The sequence below is a fragment of the Humulus lupulus genome, chromosome 1 (assembly GCF_963169125.1).
Source record: "Humulus lupulus chromosome 1, drHumLupu1.1, whole genome shotgun sequence".
NCBI classification, from domain to species: domain Eukaryota; kingdom Viridiplantae; phylum Streptophyta; class Magnoliopsida; order Rosales; family Cannabaceae; genus Humulus; species Humulus lupulus.
This window is the reverse complement of record NC_084793.1, coordinates 93766092-93787256: the sequence shown is the minus strand read 5'-3', so window position 1 is coordinate 93787256 and position 21165 is coordinate 93766092. Positions and strand designations below refer to the sequence as shown.

General features: G+C 41.4%; 2 protein-coding genes across 9 annotated transcripts; one reads left to right on the top strand and one right to left on the bottom strand.

The window, feature by feature from the left end:
- The first annotated feature begins 4550 nt into the window (after positions 1–4550).
- LOC133796093 (probable N-acetyltransferase HLS1) lies at positions 4551–6393 on the top strand. Its single transcript, XM_062233577.1, has 3 exons — positions 4551–4754; positions 4948–5138; positions 5301–6393. Exons 1-3 carry the CDS (start codon positions 4566–4568, stop codon positions 6166–6168), a joined length of 1248 nt encoding a protein of 415 aa, XP_062089561.1. The 5' UTR covers positions 4551–4565; the 3' UTR covers positions 6169–6393.
- A 459-nt stretch (positions 6394–6852) lies between these two features.
- LOC133796057 (BTB/POZ domain-containing protein NPY2-like) lies at positions 6853–12487 on the bottom strand. Of its 8 annotated transcripts, none has more exons than XM_062233550.1 (6): positions 12331–12487; positions 11787–11902; positions 10356–11145; positions 9495–9564; positions 7728–8903; positions 6853–7575 (listed from the first exon to the last, which is right to left on the bottom strand). In XM_062233550.1, the coding sequence occupies exons 3-6, from the start codon at positions 10415–10417 to the stop codon at positions 7003–7005; spliced, it is 1881 nt and encodes a 626-aa protein (XP_062089534.1). In that variant the 5' UTR covers positions 10418–11145; positions 11787–11902; positions 12331–12487; the 3' UTR covers positions 6853–7002. The 8 variants fall into 8 exon arrangements, with proteins under 8 accessions (XP_062089534.1, XP_062089550.1, XP_062089529.1 ...); XM_062233566.1 differs by lacking the exon at positions 12331–12487 and adding an exon at positions 12299–12313; XM_062233545.1 differs by lacking the exon at positions 12331–12487 and adding an exon at positions 12045–12242 and having other exon boundaries at positions 11783–11902.
- Positions 12488–21165: the final 8678 nt, after the last annotated feature.

Genomic DNA, 21165 nt, shown 5'->3' with positions numbered 1-21165 from the left:
TGATCGCGAGTATAACAATGGTCCATTTAGGAAATTTTGTGAATTAAATGGTATTTATTTTCGCTTCTCATGTCCTCATGCCTCTCCTCAAAATGGTAAAGACGAACAAAAAATAAAAACTATCAATATTCGTACTTTACTTGCTCATGCTTCCATGCCACCCTCCTTTTGGCCTCATGCTCTCGCAATGGAAACTTACCTCCTAAATATTCTCCATTCAAAGACATTAAGCTACTACTCCCCTACTCAAATTATTTATGCAAAAACTCCAAATTATATCCATCTTCAAGTTTTTGGATGTTTGTGTTACCCGTTATTTCCTTCCACCACCATCAATAAATTACAAGCACGTTCCACCCCACGTGTATTCTTGGGCTATCCGTCAAACCATCAAGGTTATAAATGCTATGATATTTCCAAGAGAAAAATTATTATTTCCCGACATGTTATTTTTTATGAATATCAATTTCCTTTTTCAAAAGTTCATACTCCCTCTCCTACCTCCTATGAATTTTTAGATGATGGATTGCATCCCCAAGTCCTTCACCAATTATGTGCTCTTACCCCATTAGATCAACTTATTCATCTGCCTACATCACCTACCATGCCTCCCTCTCCTTCCACCCACTCGCCCACACAAACATTCCCCCTTTCTCCCCAACCCACGATGCAATACAGCCCACTCCCTCTTTTATTCTCACTGACATGCCAACCACAAACACCAGCCCAGCTTATATCCCTCCACATAACAGATTTGGGTCGGCTTCTTCTTCCTATCCTCAACCTAGTCCAATTTCCACTACAGCCATTCAACCTCCCTCTCCAACCCACCGAATGGGAACTAGAAGTCATCATGGTATACACAAGCCCAACTGTAAATACCATAACTTAAGTGTCATCACGACCACTACCTCTATCTCTCCTATACCTCGCAACCCCGTGAGTGCACTTAATGACCCGAATTGGACATTGGGCATGAAGGATGAATATGATGCTCTAATTAAAAATAAGACATGGGAATTAGCACCTCGTCCATCTGATGTTAATGTTATTCGTTCAATGTGGATTTTTAGACATAAAAAGAAATTTGGTTCTTTTGAGAGGCATAAAGCTCTTCTTGTAGGTGATGGCAGATCTCAAAAAGCTAGAATTTATTGTGATGAGACTTTCAGCCCGATTGTTAAACCGGCCACTATTCGTACTGTTTTGAGCATTGCATTATCGAGATCTTGGGCCATTCATCAGTTGGATGTTAAAAATGTGTTTCTTCATGGTAATCTAAATGAAACTCCTTATATGCATCAACCTTTGGGTTTCAAGGATGCAACTCATCCTGACTATGTCTGCTTGTTGAAGAAATAACTCTATGGTCTTAAGCAAGATCCTTGAGCCTGGTATCAACGGTTTGCAGATTATGTGGCCACTATTGGTTTCACTCACAGTACGTCTGATCATCATTATTCATCTACAAAAATGGGTCTGATATTGCTTATATTTTATTATATGTTGATGATATAATTCTCATAACCTCCTCTGATGCTCTTAGATTATCTATCATGTCTCTTCTCAGTTCCGAATTCACAATGAAGGATTTGGGATAGTTGAGTTATTTTTTGGGTATTACAATAACCCGAACAAAATATGTAGAGCAAATACTTGAAAGAGCAAGAATGACCGGTTGCAAGTCGTGTCCCACTTATGTTGACACAAAGGGGAAATTAAGTGTTTCTACGGGCAAACCTTATGAGGACCCAACTAAATATCGTTGTCTAGCATGTGCTTTGCAATCTCACTTTTACCAGGCCAGATCTCTCCTATGCGGTTCAACAGGTATGCTTACATATGCATGATCCGAAAGTCGAACGCATGGATGCTCTCAAGCGTATACTACTCTATGTTCACGGAACGATTAATTATAGTTTGCATTTGTATAAATCTGAACTTGACTCTCTCCTTTCTTATAAGGATGTTGATTGGGGTGGATGTCCTGATACTCGGCGCGGTTATTGTCTCTTCATCGATGACAACCTGATTTCATGGTCCTCTAAATGGCAAACCACATTGTCTAAGTCAAGTGTAGAAGCTAAATATCGAGGGGTTGCTAATGTTGTCTTCGAATCTTCCTGGATCCGAAATTTACTCCTGGAACTTCATTGTCCGGTCCACAAGGAAACACTAGTTGACTGCGATAATGTGAGTGTGATATACCTCTCGGGAAATCCATTACAACATCAACGCACTAAACATATTGAGATGGACATTCACTTTGTTCGTGAAAAAGTAAAACGTGGAGAAGTGTGTGTTCTTCATGTTCTGTCTCGTTATCAGATTGCAGATATATTTACAAAAGGACTTTCGCGCGTACTTTTTGATGACTTTCGGGACAGTCTAAGCGTTCGCCAACCTCCTGCTTCGACTGCAGGGGTGTGATAGAATATATGTAATTATCTTTGTAAATGTTTTATATTAAGATTAGTATATTATTATGTTGTAAAGTCAAAGATATTCCTAATTCCTAGCCTAACTTGTAGTCATAATCTATGCATGTACTCTTGTATATATTACAAACTATTAATGAGAATAATCAAGGGATTATATTCCTTTAATTATTTTGGTGCTCTTGTTCTTCATCTTCCTTCAAGAACAACAAAATGGCTTCCTTCAAGAACATAATATTTCTTCTGTTGAAAAAATATATATATATATATATTAGTTCTTCATGTTGGGGTCAGCTGCTTCTACAAATGCTAACAGCCAATCCACTAATGGGATTGACTCGTTATATTAAAAAAGCTATTGACAAAGGAACTTTTGAAGAAATGCTTGACCCCTCCTATTACTAATCCTATTTCGTCATTAGGAATGAACAAATCCTAAGGAAACCATAACTGTTCTTCAATGTTGGGTTTATGTTCCTGCTAAATATAATTTGATATTCTCAAGTATATTCTCATGTTTTAAGTTTAAGTTTATTTATTTAAATAATTTTTTATTAAGGTTAGTTTTTTTTGGTATAAAGCTTAAAAAAAGGGTTTTTTATTTTTTATTGATAAAAATATATTTGTATTATTTAAGTAATTATCAGTAATGGTATTTGGGGTATTATGAAAAAATATTGACTAAATTAGAGTATAAGATATCAATTATAAATGATTTTATAAATTGAGGGTAGCTAATGAGTATTTTTAGTATTACAGGGCACTTATTTCAATAAAATATAAAGTATCCAATCCAATGAGTATATTCCCTAATTTATATTAGCCCCTCGTTTCTCTTGATCAATACCGTAGAACCTTCTAGTAAAGTAAGCTTGAATTTTGCATGTGAGTGATATTTATTAAAGTAATAATATTGTTCTACCTATTACTAATTATTAACTTTTATGACAAGTGATATGATAAATAAAATTAGAAAGATAGCATTAATGATATGTGCACTTAAAATATGCATTTAAATATTACACATATAGTGATATGTCACTATTTTTTAAAATTAGTGAGTCTATATTTTAATAAATATAATTGGCTAGACTAAATTGCCACATTACTATGTATAATATTTTAGTGCATGTATCATTACTCTTTGATGTTTATACATCAGAGCGTGGCATTTCTCCAATTAAGTCATGGTATGTGGTACTTTAAGAGTGAGAGAATTGTTAGGAAGAAATACAATGATGATTACATTGAATAATAATGTAAGTTAATTGGCAAATGCAGGTACATCGTTCTTTTTTGGCTCTTTCAAAAGTGGAAAATGTAGAGAGTGAGTGAGTACCAATAAGCAAAGCAATTGTTGGAGTTGGAGACATTGATTCCAATTTGGAATATGATTATTTCCACCTTTTCCAGAGAAAGAAACACTATATATATTAGTATATTACGTTATGAATTGGAAGAAAAAAAAAAGTAGTACTTATAAATTTATGAGTAAAGCCACAGCCGCCATTTCCACTTACTCTCTTTCTCTCCACCTGTCTCTTCATCATTGGCTTTGTAACCGATGAGAATCATTATCTTACACACACAGAGATTAATTATAAAAGACAGAAATTAAGCCCTTATTATTACAGAAAAATTATTAGAAGAGAGAACCAAAGGGCCTCTTTCAAAGTAATAATAAATTCCAAAGGTGTACATATATATTCATTTTTTAAATAAAGCTATGATACTCTATCTATCTCCCCATTTAAAAATCAATACGTACACCAAAATTAATATTAAATCAAAGAGAAGAGGAACAATCATTCCCAGCCTATATTAGTCGATAGAAGAGGAATTCCAATGATTATGTAACTCCCCAACTGGCCTAGCTAGCTTGACACTTCAATAGCTTTATTAGCCTCTATATATATATATATATATATAAAGTGATATCTTTGGCTTGTTTCCATCACAAAACTCCACATATGTCTTCTTCATACACATATATATATATATGTGTGTGTGTGCATACAACCTGCTAAAAACATTTCTCTAGAGCCTTACTAATTAGTAGTAGATATTATATTTACTGATCTGTTATCTTATTCATCTCTCGGTGTGCGAATATATACATATATATAAATGGAGGTTCAAGAGGAGTTGGTGATGATAAGTGTGAGAGAGTTGGATCTAAAAAAAGATAGCGCAGCCGTGGAAGAGTTAGAGAGCAGGTGTGAAACGACAGCTTCCGCAGGCAAAATGTCTCTCTTCACTCATCTCTTGGGTGACCCCATTTCCAGAATCCGCCACTCGCCCTCCTTCCTCATGCTGGTTCCTATCTCTCTCTCTCTTTCACACAACTCTATTTACGTAACGTTTGATTATTACAAAATTAATGTGTATGTATGTATGTAAAAAAGCGCAGCTTTAGGATATCTCTCGTGACGTTCATTTTCTTTTAATAATAATAATAATAGTAATAGTAATAGCGTTACTAAGTTATTATATTTGTGTATTCATTCAGGTAGCCGAAGTGGGTGTCGAGAAAAAGATAGCAGGGATCATCAGAGGTTGCATAAAAACTGTTACTTGTGGTCAAAAGTCGATTCGTTCAGTCTCACATACTAATAAAAATGGTCATGATAGTGCTACTGCTACTCCACTTTGCGCCAAGTTGGCTTACATTTTGGGACTTAGAGTCTCCTCTTCTCATAGGTATGTACTACTATATGTTTCGTACCCACATATATGTATAGTATTAATAGTACAACTAAAATAAGTACTACCCATATATATTTTTAAATTAAGTACCAATTGAGTTGTCTGTTTCGTTTCGGGTTCTCTTTTTTTAAATTAATTTTTATTGGTGACATGCAGGCGAAAAGGTATTGGGTCGAAGTTAATCAAGAAAATGGAAGAATGGTTCAGAAAAAACGGGGCAGAATATTCGTACATGGCCACTGAGCTTGATAATGAATCATCACTAAACCTCTTCACCCGAAAATTCCACTACACCAAGTTCCGCACTCCTTCCGTTTTGGTCCAACCCGTTTTCGCTCACCCACTCCCAACCTACAAAAACCGAGTTACCATCTTCAAACTCACCCCAACCGACGCCGAGTCACTCTACCGCAGCCGATTCTCCGCCACCGAGTTTTTCCCGAGCGACATTGATCGAGTTCTCAACAATAAGCTCCATCTCGGGACCTACGTGGCCGTTCCGGCAGGGTCTTACTCGTCCGAGTCGTGGCCGGGTTCCGCCGGGTTCTTGTCTGACCCGCCCGAGTCGTGGGCGGTCGCCAGTGTTTGGAATTGTCAGGAGGCCTTTAAGTTGGAAATCAGAGGCGCGTCGCGTGCACGGCGTTTGGCGGCTAAGGTTACGCGCGTTTTGGATAGGGCTTTGCCGTGGATGAGAATCCCGTCGGTGCCGGAGGTGTTTAGGCCGTTTGGGATGGTGTTTTTGTATGGTTTGGGAGGAGAAGGCCAACGTGCGGGGAGAATGGTTAGGGCGCTTTGTGGTCACGCGCATAACATGGCGAAGGAGTTGAGGTGTGGAGTGGTGGCCACTGAGGTGGCTAGTCGAGATCCGCTGAGGTTAGCGATTCCGCACTGGGATAGGCTATCGTGCGCCGATGATGTATGGTGCGTAAAGAGGCTGGTGGAGGGTTACGGGGATGGGCCTCTTGGGGACTGGACCAAGTCCAAATCGGGCCTCTCAATATTTGTCGATCCAAGAGAAGTCTAAAACTTTAAAAGAGAATATTTTGCATTAATTTCTTGGGTATTTTTTTTTCTTCATTTTTTAAAGTAGAATATAGCAAAAGAGCACTTGTGGTTGGTTCTGTAGATTATACACTGATACATATGAGTTTCGCATTATCTAATTCGGACGATATGTGGCGTGATTCTCACACTGTTATCATTACAAATAGATCAACGTAGAAGATTATGGTTGGTCTCCTTTTATTAACTTAGAATACTTAAAACTGGATTTTGTGATATGCAAGTGAAAAAGCCAATCGGAGAGGAATCCAACTTTTTTTTAGGTGGGTAATTGCAAGTTTAGACATATAATATATGTACAAGAAAGAAGAAAAATATTTTACTTTTAGGATGCATATAAATGGGCATATTGTTAATAGGTTTGTCATTTTTTTCTCATTGGCCAATAGTTTTGATTTCTTTCAAACAAGATCTTTTAGTTACTTATAATTGGTCATATATATGAACACGTGTATGAATACTTTAAATTTTTTGCAGCATTGTCATTGAGCTTCAAATCACTTTTGTCAACTGTAAAAGCCCAAAAATGAGAAGGGTGGCTAGTTTGGATTTTAGAATAGCAGGAAACGTGTGCGTGTATGTTTCTCCTAATGCCACCCTTCTTTCCAGTAACCTTTCATCACTCGACACAAAATCAACCTAAAAGTTTTTCTTCTAAATGATATATTTACTTCATTTCTTGCTTAATTAGAAGACAACCATAGTTTTTCCAAGTTTCTAATGGTCACAAACAGAAGAGAACCTCAAAAAAAAAAAAAAGACCAAAACCTATTTTCTGTCTTGTAGTTAATTCCCACTACGAAACTGAATGTCTCCTATTTCTGGAGGGTGTTGATTTAACTTCTTCTGGATTGGCAGAGCCGAGACTCTCCGAGGAATCGGAGCCACTATTCTCACCTTGTGCCCCTTTGCTTGACCAGAGCTTTGCAAAGATCTTTTTGGATTTAAGTAGCCCTCTCATTTTACTTATAGTAGCCTTGTCCACACCACTTTTGACATCTCCACCACCATTCCTCTCACTTCCACTAACTCCATTGCTTAACCTCAACGAGGCTAGCTCCCCCCTAAGGGCCCTGAGCTCCTCAGCTGTGGCCACTGCATCCCAGTCTTCCTCTGTGTTTGTTGTCGCAGACCTTGAGCTCCCATGAGAGGTGCTGTTTAAATCCTTGATGCTCTTAGGCAGGTCAGGAGTGCTGCTGCCTGACGATGCAGCAGCCCTCACCTGCTCAAAAAAGAGTACCTGCACAACCACCCGCAATGGGAGTCTCTCATTTTGTACGGCATGCATACAAGCATCAACAGATAGCTTTCTGCAGTCCATCAGTTTGCATATCCTTTTCCTCTCACTTTTGGTGATCCCCGGGTGTTCCTGCATTTAAATAATTATGTTGAAGTCAACCCCATCATTTGACACTAAATTTTGATGGCCAAACACTTGCAATGAATCATATAGCGATATCACATATGACTTTAAGTCCACAAAATGGAATCTAAACAGCAAATACTCACTGAAGATCTTACCTTGAGATACATGTCAATGGCTCGATATATCCCATCATGTGCAGGCCGAGAGATACCTGATACTATCTCAGCAAGACCAACGAACTTTGACAATGGTAAATTCGGATCCTTTGCGATTTCAGCTAGATAGCCATCAATCAACTTGGCAACCATCAACTTGGAAGCATCAGATAAAATCCCAGGCTGCACCCTCTGGAGGTGATCGCCATCTTCTAGTGATTCAATCTCAGTGTTCTGATCTTGCCTTAAGAACTCCTCAACTATTTTCTGCACAACAACAACGTCATACATTGCAGTGTCCTCTTCCGGTGCTCGTATCAAAATGTCATTTACAGATGCCTCCTCCAATTGCTGCCCTATTCTTCTCACAAGCTCTTCCTTGACCATATCTCTAGAGTCCACAAGACTCGCTGCTTTCAACAACTTTAGCAGGAAACTACAAGAGACACTGCCTCTCTCGGCAGGCAACAGACAAACAATTGCATCTACTGTTGACTGATATTTTACCACATCTCCAGACTGGATAATACCCCTGCTTAAGCCAGGCAACCTTCTGTACGCATAAGCTTTCAGGGCTTCGCCAATTACTTCAGAAGACACTAGTGATTTGCTTTTTATATTTGTTATGACACGATTGTATAGATCAATCTCAAGCTCACACAAATCTTCAACCCACCAATCCTTCGGCACAGGACGCTTTACGCCACCATTCAAATTTGGTTCATTACAGGTTTCCTCAGATATCTTTTTCCGATTATAGGTATATGACCAGTCAACTTTTGATACATCAACACAGGCCTTGGTAGCTATAGACTCAACACAGCGGCCAACCAATTTCAGGTCCTCAGACATTGGTAAGAGAGACTGTGTAGTCTGAAGAACTATGATGGAGTCCTTCCAACTGCGGAAAATGCTAGAGCTAAGGAAGACATCTATCTTGTATATGAGATTTCCTTTCTCAATAGTCTCATGCATTCCTAAGTACTCAGCCCCACATCTTGCTGCAACAACATTATGGGGGTTGAGGGTAACAGTCATGCCATAACAAAATTTGGCACAGATCTCAAAGGCATCAGAGCCACCAGGAATGTCAGAAATATCAACTCCCTCACTGTTTTCATCACTAGCTGTAGCAACCAACTTCTGCAAGTAGACACTCTTTGATAAAAGAGGAAACTGCAAATGAAATTTTCAGCCCATCAGCAACACAAGATATGTGTGTGGTATATGTATTTAATAGTTGATCACTCAACTCAAAATGATAAACAAGAGCGTGGCTTTAGTTTAAATTAGCTGAAGAAATTGTTTAAAATCAAAACTGTTTTAAACAAGAAAATGGATCAGACCGATTCATTTCATGCTTCAAAACGGGTCATGTAGGTCCCTAAATTGGTCTTGTATTAGTTATGTCATCACGTCAATAAGCTTTATCATATAGTAAACTAAAGCTTAAAAATGTTTTATAAGAGAATAACCCATCTCACATTATATTTAGTTAAAGGATATCAATAAATTTACAATACTGAAATATTTTCAAGGAAAAATCAGCTATTCATAATTTTATACCCACAACTTGAAAACGAAACTAGCAAGGCTGCTCTGGTAGCTTTCAAAAATAAACTTCTTTGGTGAAATAATTGCTCAAGAACTTGGGGAAAGTGAAAGGAAGGTACTCATTTCATCATGAAATACCACAAAAAACACAAAGACGCGCATTTGTGGAAGTCTCGATACAATATAAAGCTTTACATAAAAAAAACATCATACCTTATGCAGATTAAACTTTACATCCCCTACATTTACAGTGATGTCTGTAGTCAACTCACTTGGCACATACCTGCACATGCATAAAAGGTTATTTAGTACTGCTTGCATGGAGTCTTTTACCTTCACCGCACACAATTGAAATAACAAAATTACGACAAAGCAGAAAGTTGTAATGTTCAACCATCATTATAACAGGTAAATGAATAAGATCCTTGTAAGTTCTAGGTATGTTTTAGTAAAATGTAGAGATGATGGCAGCAACACACAAAGTGTATCCCCAAGAAATTTATCAAAAGTAAAATAGATTCTAAACCCCAGCTACAAGCATGTCAATGAGATTTTTTTTTTTTTTACATCTAAATAACCATGGATGAAATGACAGAAGTTGGTTAGAAATGATATGATAATAATTAGTATTCACATAATTCAATATCATAAAATTGTTGTATTTACCCATTCTCCCAAGTCCCAACTGCAATGACTAAAGTCTAAAATAGAATCTCTAATTAGTTTATTTTATTTAATAACAATGAAATGGATTGAAGAGAGACCATTTCCTCAAATTTACAACTTATATTGTTGATAGACACTGATAAAAACCAGAAAAGTAAAAGCATTTGATTATTTATTTAGATTGAATGGATGTATCAATACAAGATCTTCTAAATCAAAACTCACATTTCACACTTGAACACACACACAGCTTGCAGAGAAACACGGGCAAATGTCAATGAAGGGAAAGAAAACATAATTTTTAAGCATCCTCTATCAAACCCAATAGACAAAGCACTACAATTCAGGCTTTCAGTAAAGGAAAGAAAGCAAATCACTGATAAAATATAAGTGCAGAAGATCTCTCACCTGACATTTTTCCCTTCATTCTGAAAGGAGTCCGGCTTGGATCCAAGTTTCATAAACTTCATATTGGAAAAGTAAAAGATCTGCTGCTAGAAGAAACAAACCTTTCCCGCTACTCAACTAGTTAAATCAAAGACTTGCTTGAACACCAGTCATCCCCTAATATAAAAGTGCATACTCTTATTTGAAGATAAGTTAGTTCCCGGATTGTGTAAGATGGGGACCAGAGATTCTCACTATATAACCAACTTCCTGAGATTAAGAAAAAAAATAAGTAGGATCTCAAAGATGGTGAAGGATATATGCTATACGGGGCAAGACCGAATCTTGACAGCAACCAAAGCTGAGAAAGTCTGAGTAAGAGAGAGAGAAAGAAATGTGGAAGAGGAGATAGGTTGTGTCAATATTTAAAAGGGAAAAGAAATGGTTCTCTTGAATGGCAAGAGAGCCAAAGAAGAGGGTGTTTCCTTGGTCGGCGGCAAAGCCCACGGAGCTCGGGCTCACCAAGTCACCCCAGGAGACAATGCCAACAGACTCATAACACTAAACTATTCTAAAAAACCAGAGACACCCACAAGCACAAATCTGACTCCACCACACTCCCCCACTATTTGTTTATCTTTCTATATCTGATGATTTGTTTCTTTGTTTTCTTTTTTCTTTTTAAACAAATAAATTAATAACTAAAGATTCATGCCACAAAGTCCTCCAAAGGCCTAGCTTCAAGTTCCAAACCAAACACATACAAATCTAATTTTATATTTTCTTTTTTTAACCGTTGAAATTCGAAAACCTGCAACCGAAAACAGCATCTTGGTATCAGTTGAAGAAACCGCCAATGCGGTAGACAACAAGCATCTCCCTTTATTTTATTTTTATTTTTGGGCGAAAGTATAGGAATAAATGAGAGAAAGATCTCAAATATAAAGTAAGTTACATTATTGAAGCATTAACATCAACTACCCAAACAGCAAAATCACCAACAACACTAATGTAAAATCTTAGGAATCTACCAGAATATAACGTATCAAATCAAATAGAATATTGAAGTAAGATCACCATCTAATGTGTATAGTGAGAACACCACATGATAATACATATATATTTATAAATAAATTTATCACATTATTGAGAAGGAAACAGAAAGACAAGCCCCAAAATCCACTCTCCGCGTAAAACCTAACAAAACCCAAGAACCATTGGTCAAATCTAGAGAACCAAGGAATGGAATTCCAACTAGTTACATGTAGTACCAATATTACTGTAGCAAATGAAGACCCTTTTCTCTTTTTTACAAGTATGATCGAATATCAACCCCAAGACCAAACCTAGACAGATATTTAAAAGTAGAAATAACTAAAGGATTAAAACCCCAAGATAGAAAATTTATATGAGAAACTATTGAGAACAAATTGCAAAGTTCAACTCACCCACCAGAACTTACACCTCCATTGCCCGCACTTGGGGTTGAAAAATCAGAAGAAGAGTGGTCGAATAGTGAGACAACTACAAGTCTACAAAAGGCAGCAGACCCATTGAAGTATTGAATCCTGAAGACCAAAACCCACCAACAAAAAAGCTTCAACAAAACACAGCAAGAATATGCTAAAGAAAAGAAGTTGAAAATAAATAAATAATAACCCAACACAAAGTATGCTACTATTGGCGCATATTGAGTTCGAGAGTACAAACCCAGCAGATACAAGGTTACAACTTTAAAAGCCCAGCTAAGCTACTACAAAGTGTGGTCACTGGTCTCAGTCTTGCTACTACTGGTAAGTAGCAAAAGACGAGCAATACTTTTTCAAAGGAGACACTTTTATTATTGTTACTTTACTACTTGGTTTGATTTTAGTTAGTTCCTTCTTTTTCTTTTTTCTTTTTTTGAGGGAGAATTTGATTTTAGTTCTCGAGAGAGGAATAAAAAAAAAAGGTAGAAAATGTACATTCAATTTTAGGGCATTAAGATTCAAACCACCTTGCTCAATTATGCACGCCAAGACCTGACACTCAGCTTTCTTACTGCCCCCATATGCCATACGATGGTGGTCTCCCTTATTTAAGTGCCCTTTCACTTGTCTTCTATATCAAATTAAAACTCATGAGATGAGTCTCTCTCTCTCTCTCTCTCTCTCTCTCTCTACATTCATCATGACGGGTAGCATCAGAAAACTTGAGTGATTATGAAACCGTGACCAAACTACAGTTCTTTATTTTATTCATTTTTCCATTTCCTTCTCTTTCTTTAATATTATGAACATATTTTATATTTCCTTTTAGATGAGAAGTGAGAATAACTCGTAGATAATGACATGGCTTTGTCCTAAAATTGAGAAACTATAAATTAAAAAAATAGGGTATGATTGGCTTGAATGTGAAGGATGTCCAAATCCATAATGCACTTCGGCTTTCTTTTCTCTTCAAATAAAAACTATCAAATTTTATATTTCTAGTGGTATTTTCCCCCCATAGCATAGCATAGCCTAGCAAGCATGATTAAAAGCATGCACCTTTGGCTTTCTTTTCAGTCGTTTTAGACTCTCACTCTACTATCTAGTACAAAGTACATATTAATCCTACATTTTAGATTTACTCTCTTTCCAAAATAATAAAGACAGAAGCTCTATTACACAGATTAATTTCGTGAATAATTAATTTATTCAAAAAAAAATTATTATAAATTGATCCTAATATTTAAATTGTGTTGTACAACTCTATAATTTATATATTTATATAAAAGATAATCACGAGAAAATGATGTCACATTCTCTATCTATTTTCCTATTTTTCTCTTTTTTATTTAACTTTTTCTAAAAAATATATTTTTATTTAATTTTTTTAAAATGTATATATATAATTACAGTGATAAATTCTATTTTATTTTATTTTTTAAATATATATATGTACGCCTTAAATATCCATGGGGTATTAGCGAGCTGAAAATTGGCATAATCCTATCAGCCACGTGGAAGCTCCTACCCGGAGCTGCTGTTACAAATCTCTACCTCTTTAGCTCGAGGTAGCCAATGGTTTAGTAAGAATACTCAGGGATCGGGTCAGCAGCATGGACACCACGAGCTGGGACTACATTAAGCTCGGGGTACGAGCTGGATCTGACACGTCCGACCCTTTATAAAGTCAACCACGCAATGTAAACGTGTGCATATCAGACATCACGTGTCTACTCTATTCCTGAAATCTCGGACACGCAGCTTAAACGTGCGTGTTCAGGCACCCCACGACTGGTTTGGGCCAAGCGGCCCATTATCCCCATTACCTATTGATTAGACCACACTTCATTGTCAGGTTTTAGGAATTAATCACGAATGTCACAGAAGTGACATGATGGGTAAGAAGGTCACGGGATGACCCCCTTTGCCAACACTCAGGTGTCTTCTCCCTATAAATATGGAGACCTTGGGTGTCGCAAAGGGTTGGCTTCTAAGTTGTAAAGAAATACCCTGTAAGGAATATCAAAGATATATCAATAATATTGGCTGATGGACTAGAAGGATTTTAACCTTTGAACCACCTAAAAAAGTATTCGGGTTATAATTTTCCTTTGAGATCATTCATCTATTACAGTTCATCATTTAGCAATAATCCCTCTCCTTATTCATATAATTATCTGTTGCCAAAGAACCCCGTCAACAACTTGGTGCTTTCATTGAGAGCTATTAGATTGGTGCTATTGCAAAAGACCCAACCATGGTGGATACTCGCTCAAGGCATGGTAACGAGGCGGATCAACGTGATGGGCAGGAGGCCCACCATGCCACCATATCCGATGAGCGGAACCCTGAGGTTCAGCAGCGACCGGGCAAGTAGCCAATGGGCCAGGACAACACTGGAAGTTTGGCTCCCCGACCGGCCAATCCGAACCCTGATTTCTACATGGCGGTAGAAATGGAAAACACACAGTTGAGGAGTCAGCTGGCGAAGGCAAACAAGCAGATCGAAGAGGTGTTGGCCCGATTACCCCCTCTTACAACCGACGCTAACGTCGGAAAGAGGCACGGTAGGACTCATAAGTCCCGCTAAGGTAACCGGTCCAGACCCAGTCGGTCGGCCAGAACCTTGGCATCGAATTCTATTCCCTCGTCGCACCACCAGGAAAATGTATTTGAAGAAATTCCTAGGGTCGATCAGCAGTTCAACCGACCGATCCGGACCTCGACTCCTAGCTCCTTTCCGCCCTCGAGTGCACCCAGGAGGGCTTGAGGAAGCTCGCGAAGGAGATCCGGGGAGGGCTCGTGACGACAGCCCGCCCCGGCCAGCCGTCCTGCTCCCCGCTCAGACCATCGAGCGCAGGACGCAGGGGATAGAAGGACGGAGCGGCCGCGGCCTAACTTAATCCGCCTCGACGGGACCAGGATCGCGTCACCAGTCAGGCATCCTCCTTCACCAATAAGATACCCATCTCCTCCCCATCCAGTCCGAGACATTCCAGCTCATGGGAGCAGCAGGAGAAATCCTCCTTCCGTCAGACCTTGCCATCGCAGCCGAGCGCCCAGGGAAGTCCCGGATCCCCACCCTCAGCGGCGGGCTTCGAGCTTTTCAAACGGAAGTTACTAGACCGGGAGTCGTCGAAGTGGTACGTCTGGCAAAGACCTACGCCATTGTTTGAGCTCGGCTCAAAGCCCTCGGGCCACCCCGAGGGGCGACCTCCGAGATCGTCTAAACTCTCAGAGAGGAGACCCAGTTGGGAATGGCAGTCGTGCTCGCCAAGGGGAAGGCCTATCTAAAGTACGTGACAGCGGGAATGTCCCACATAACCTATCTCAAGATAGGAGGGACTATAACCTGCCTAACACATACAATGGAACTGGAGCTGTTGAACAGCCCCAGAATAACCAAGGAAGCAAGGACCAAACCCTGGAGCGACTGGCTCAAATGGAGGAGCTGATGAGGAAGCTCTTGTTGGAAAAAGAAAAAGATGAGTATGACTCAGGGGACGAACTCGAGCTCTTCGCCCCCAGCATAGCATACGGCATATCCACCTGGTTTCCACTTGTCCAAGTTCAATGGGGACGGGGATCCGTCAGATCATCTAGGTATGTTCAACACCCTGATGATGGCCCACAACATCGGTCCCGAGCTGAGATGCTTAATATTTCCTTCCACCTTGACTTGGGCGGCCAGGCAATGGTTAAAGCAGAGTAAAAAGCAATCCATCTGCTCATGGAAAGCCTTTTCCGCCGACGTTAAGAGGTCATTCCGAGCTTCTCAGGCTGCCCGCGTCAAAGCCGACACCCTGGAGAACGTAAGACAGCAGCCCAACGAGCCTTTGAAAGCTTACTTGAGCAGATTTGCGAACGTCGCTGCTCGAGCCAGAGACGCAGATGACAACTCCAAGCTCATGGCCTTGAGGACTGGGATCCTCGTCGGAGGCGGACTCTGGGAAGAGATACAGAGAAAAGGTGTCAGCACCGTGAACGAATTCCTAAATAGGGCCCAGGGATGGATAAACCTGGAGGAGGCGCGAGCATCAGCTGCGGGAACCAGCCAGGCCCCTGAACAGCCCGCTGGAGTGGGAACAGATGTCGTGACAGCGACGCAAACCGTTACACAGAATAACCAGTTTGGTGGAGGCAAGAGAAAAGGAAGCAACGAGGGTGTCCAGCATGGCCCGAAGAAGAACAAGTCCGTGGAAAATTTTAAGCCAGTCTACGCGACTTATACCGAGCTCACACACACTAGGGAGAACATTTTCCTAGCAAACTCTGCTCGCCTCCCCTGGAAGAAGCCGGAAACGTTGAAGCACCATAAGGGTAAGCGAGACCCCTCCAAGTTTTGTTGGTTCCACAACGACATTGGACACAACACTAATGATTGTAGGCACCTGAAGGATGAGATCGAGACTCTCATTAGAGCCAGACCCTTGGCTCAGTATGCGCAGAATAGGGTTCCCGCCAGCCAACCAGCTTCGGAAGTTCCGATAAGTCAGCCCGGGTCTCGGATAGATCAGGACGTCCCTCCCCCTGTGATAGGAGGAGAGATCTCCACGATCTCCGGAGGCCCCCATCTGGCTGGCACGAGCAGAGGTGCCCAGAAGAGATATGTCAACGAACTTAAGGCCCATAATGGAGTAGATTTCGTCCCTGAGCAGCATCTGCCCAAACAACAACGATTGGAGAGGCAACCAATCATATTCACCGAGGAAGATGCCAGCCACGTCCAGTTCCCTCATAACGACCATCTGGTCGTAGCCGCTCAGCTCACTAACCGAAGAGTTAGGAGAATACTGGTCGATAATGGGAGCTCGGTGAACCTGCTGTTCCGGTCTACGCTTGAAAAGATGGGTTTATCTGTCATTGAGTTGAAAGCCACCTCTATGATGTTATATGGATTCTCTGGAGAGGGGTCGGCGGCAATAGGAACAATCGAGCTGGGATCACCTTGGGAGAAGGGCCCCGGACTGTCTCGAAACTCCTCGAGTTTATGGTCATCGATTGTCCCGCCGCGTACAATGCTATTTTTGGCCGACCTACATTGATAGCGTTTGAAGCCATAACCTCCATCCGCCACCTCGCGCTAAAATTCCCCTCATCCTCGGGGATATGCACGGTCCGAGGTGATCAGCTCTCTGCCAGGGAATGCTATAGCATTTCTATGAAGGGAAAATCAAAACCCAGGCAGCTGACGATGACCATCTAGGGCAGGAATGAGGAATCTCAGGAACTTGGGCCTAGTCCTGAGATTAAAAAACCTCAGAGCGCCGAAGGGGAGAATATCATCTTAAATAATGATATCGACCCCAGAGTAGGCGAAGATAGATCTGAGCTCTAGGCCATCGAATAGCTCGAGGAGGTAAACATCGACACACAAGACCCCTCGAAGGTGGTAAAGCTCGGGAAAAATATATGTAGCGAAAGGAAGGCGGAGCTGATTAAGTTTCTACAGGAGAATCTAGATGTCTTCGCCTGGTCTTATGGAGACATGGTAGGTATCAGTCCGAGCGTCATCATGCACACCCTCCACTTAGATAGAAGCGTGCCCGCGAAATCCCAGAAACAAAGGCGCCTAGGAGCAACCCGAGCTGAGGCTCTAGAGGAGAAAGTAGCCCGGCTCTTAAAGTGCGGCTTTATCCGCGAAGCAAAGTTCCCGGTCTGGGTCGCCAATCATGTGTTGGTCCCGAAGCCCAACGAAAAATGGCGGACCTGCATCGACTTCTCCGATCTTAACAAAGCCTGCCCCAAAGATTGCTTCCCTTTGCCAAGGATCGACCAATTGGTAGACGCCACGGCGGGGCATGAGCTCATGTCTTTTATGGATGCATACTCGAACTATAATCAAATCGCCATGAATCCAGCAGACCAGGAACACACTAGCTTCATGACCCCAACTAACGTTTATTGTTACAAGGTCATGCCCTTCGGGCTGAAGAACGCAGGAGCTACATACCAAAGGTTGCTAAACAGGATGTTTACCAACCAGATCGGGAAGAACATGGAAGTGTATGTTGACGACATGCTGGTCAAGTTGAAAACTGCCGATAACCATGTCTCTGATCTGGAGGAATGTTTTAAGATATTGAGAGAATACGGCATGAGGCTAAACCCCCAAAAATGTACTTTCGGGGTCGCGTCAGGAAAATTCCTGGGTTTCATTGTTAATACCAGGGGAATAGAAGCAAACCCCGATAAGATCAGGTCGCTACTCAAGATGCCCTCACCCCGGTCGCGAAAGGACGTTCAAGGTTTGACAGGAAGGGTGGCGGCCCTTAATCGGTTTATTTCTAAATCTACCGACAAGTGTCTGCCATTCTACAACCTGCTCCGAGGGAATAAGAAACTCGAGTGGACCAAGGAATGCGAGCGTGCCTTCCTCGACCTGAAAGCACATTTAGCCGAGCCGCCCGTATTATCCAAACCAACGGCAAGAGAGCCTATTTTCCTTTACCTAGATGTCACGGAAGATGCAGCTAGCGCCGTATTAGTCTGAGAAGAAGACCGATCTCAAAAGACAGTCTATTACATCAGCAAGAGGCTTCTCGGAGCTGAATCCTGGTATCCGTTGATGGAAAAGATGGATTTCTGTCTCATTACGGCCTCCCGAAAGCTCAGGCCGTATTTCCAATCCCACTCAATACACGTCATAACCGATCAGCCTTTAAGGCAGATTTTGCAAAAACCTGAAGCATCGGGACGTCTGTTGAAGCGGGCTATTGAACTCAGCCAATTTGAGATATTGTACATATCGCGAACTGCAATAAAAAGCCAGGCCCTGGCTGATTTTGTGGCAGAGTGCACAGGATTCCGAGAAGATCCTGTAGAAGAGTCAGCCCAGGCCTCCTTAGCCCAGGCCTCGTGGAAGGTCTTCATAGACGGCTCATCTAACGAGAACGGCTTCGGAGCTGGGATCATATTAATATCCCTAGAGGGACATCGGTTCCACTCGGCATTACGATTCGGATTCAAAGCATCCAACAACGAGGCTGAATACAAAGATTTACTGGCTGGGCTAAGGGTTGCCCAGGAGCTGAAGGCCAGCTCCGTCCAGTGTTACAGCGATTCCTAGCTCGTGGTAAACCAAGTGTTAGGGGAATACCAAGCACGGGGAACCAAGATGGCTGCTTACCTGGCCAAGGTAAAGAAGGAGCTATCCGCATTTGAGCGCGGCTCGCTCGAACAGATACCTCGGGAGCAGAATGCCAACGCAGACGCCCTGGCAAAGCTCGCTACCTCTGGGGAGGCGGAGACTTTGGGACTAGTGTCGGTAGAGTTCTTGGAAAAACCAAGCATAGAGGAAGTCGGGGTGGAGGTCGAGATGATCGACGCCAGACCGACTTGGTTGACCCCCATCCTCGAGTATCTCACAACAGGAAAGTTACCCGAGGAGCGAAATGACACAAGGTGGGTACTTTACCAAGCTCCAAGGTATACAGTGATAGATGGGATATTATACCGGCGTGGACACTCTTTACCTCTCCTACGGTGTGTTCTGCCAAGCGAGGCGAAGACCATTTTGCAGGAGGTGCACGAGGGTTTTTGCGGAGATCACATTGGGGGGCAAAGCCTGTCCCTGAAAATACTAAGGCAAGGGTACTATTGGCCCACTCTATCAAAGGACTCGATCTCATACGTCCAAAAATGTGACAAGTGCCAGCGATTCGCCACAATTGCCCGAGCTCCCCCGGTCGAGCTGAAGATGATCTCGTCCCCATGGCCGTTCGCGGTCTGGGGGATTAACCTGGTTGGCGCCCTTCCTACTGGAAAGGGAGGAGTTCGCTATGCGGTGGTGGCTATCGACTACTTCACAAAGTGGGCAGAAGCGGAGCCCCTGGCGACGATCACTTCAAAGAGAGTCCTCGACTTCGTGGTCAAGAGTATTATCTGCCGATTCGGGCTGCCAAAGAAGATCGTGTCAGATAATGGGACGCAGTTCGATAGCGACCTCTTCACCGAATTCTGCGAGAGGCATGGTATTGTTAAAAGCTTCTCCTCCGTGGCCTATCCCCAGGCCAATGGGCAAGTCGAGGCTGTCAATAAGACGCTAAAGGCAAGCCTTAAGAAAAGACTGGATGAAGCCAAGGGAGTTTGGCCCGAACAGCTCCCCCAGGTACTATGGGCTTACCGGACCTCGCATCGAACCTCGACGGGTCATACTCCTTTCTCCCTGGCTTTCGGGAGTGAGGCAGTCCTTCCTATCGAAGTAAAGGTAGCCTCGCATAGGGTCCAGACATTTGACCAAGACCGGAATGACAAATTGCTCTGCGCATCCCTCAACCTAATTGACGAAAAACGAGAGGATTCACAGCTGCAGCTCGTGCATTATCAGCAAAAGATCACTCGTTATTTCAACTCAAAGGTCAAGAAACGCCTCTTTAGCGTTGGCGACCTGATACTCAGAAGAGTCTTCCTGGCCGGTAAGGATCCCAAGGATGGAGTGTTGGGACCAAACTAGGAAGGGCCCTACCAAATAACCGAGGCCGTGAAAGAAGGAACCTACAAGCTAGCTCGGCTTAATGGAGAAGCAATCCCACGAACTTGGAACGCCATTCACTTAAAGAAATATTATCAGTAAAATTTTTGTGAGGCTTAATTATAAAAGCCACTTTTGTTTATTAAGTAATAACAGTTATCTTTCACATTATTGTATATGTTTGTGGGTGTAAACTCAAGTAACCATGAAAATACCCTTTCCTAATTACTTGGGGGGCATATACCCTGGACATAACTAGGTCCTAAAACTTAGAAGTTAGTTCAAATTTATTGATCGATGTTTTTCTTAAAAAGCACGAGATATCGATAAAAAATTGACGCGAACTAAGTTTTCAAATTAATACCCTGGATATAACTAGGTCCTAAAACTTAGAAGTTAGTTCAAATTGATTGATCGATGTTTTTCTTAAAAAGCACGAGATATCGATAAAGAATTAACGCGAACTAAGTTTTCAAATTAATACCCTGGATACAACCAGGTCCTAAAACTTAGAGGTTATTTCAAATTGATTGATCGATGTTTTTCTTAAAAAGCACGAGATATCGATAAAGGATTAACACGAACTAAGTTTTTAAATTAACGTCCTGGATACAACCAGGTCCTAAGACTTAGAAGTTGGTTCGAATTGACCAACAGATGTTTTTTCATAAAAAGCATAAGATGTCAATTATAACACCAACATAAACTAAGTTAAACCACAAAAAATATATAAATAGATTAAATTAATCTAAGGAAATCAATTGTCTCGAGGAGAAAAAACCTCGTAGTATAAAAGTTACAAATAAAAATAAAAGGAAAGGAGAAAACTCCTAAGCCCCACCAGGCTGCTCCGATGAAGTCACCCCCTCGGCATCCTGCTCGGTTGCAG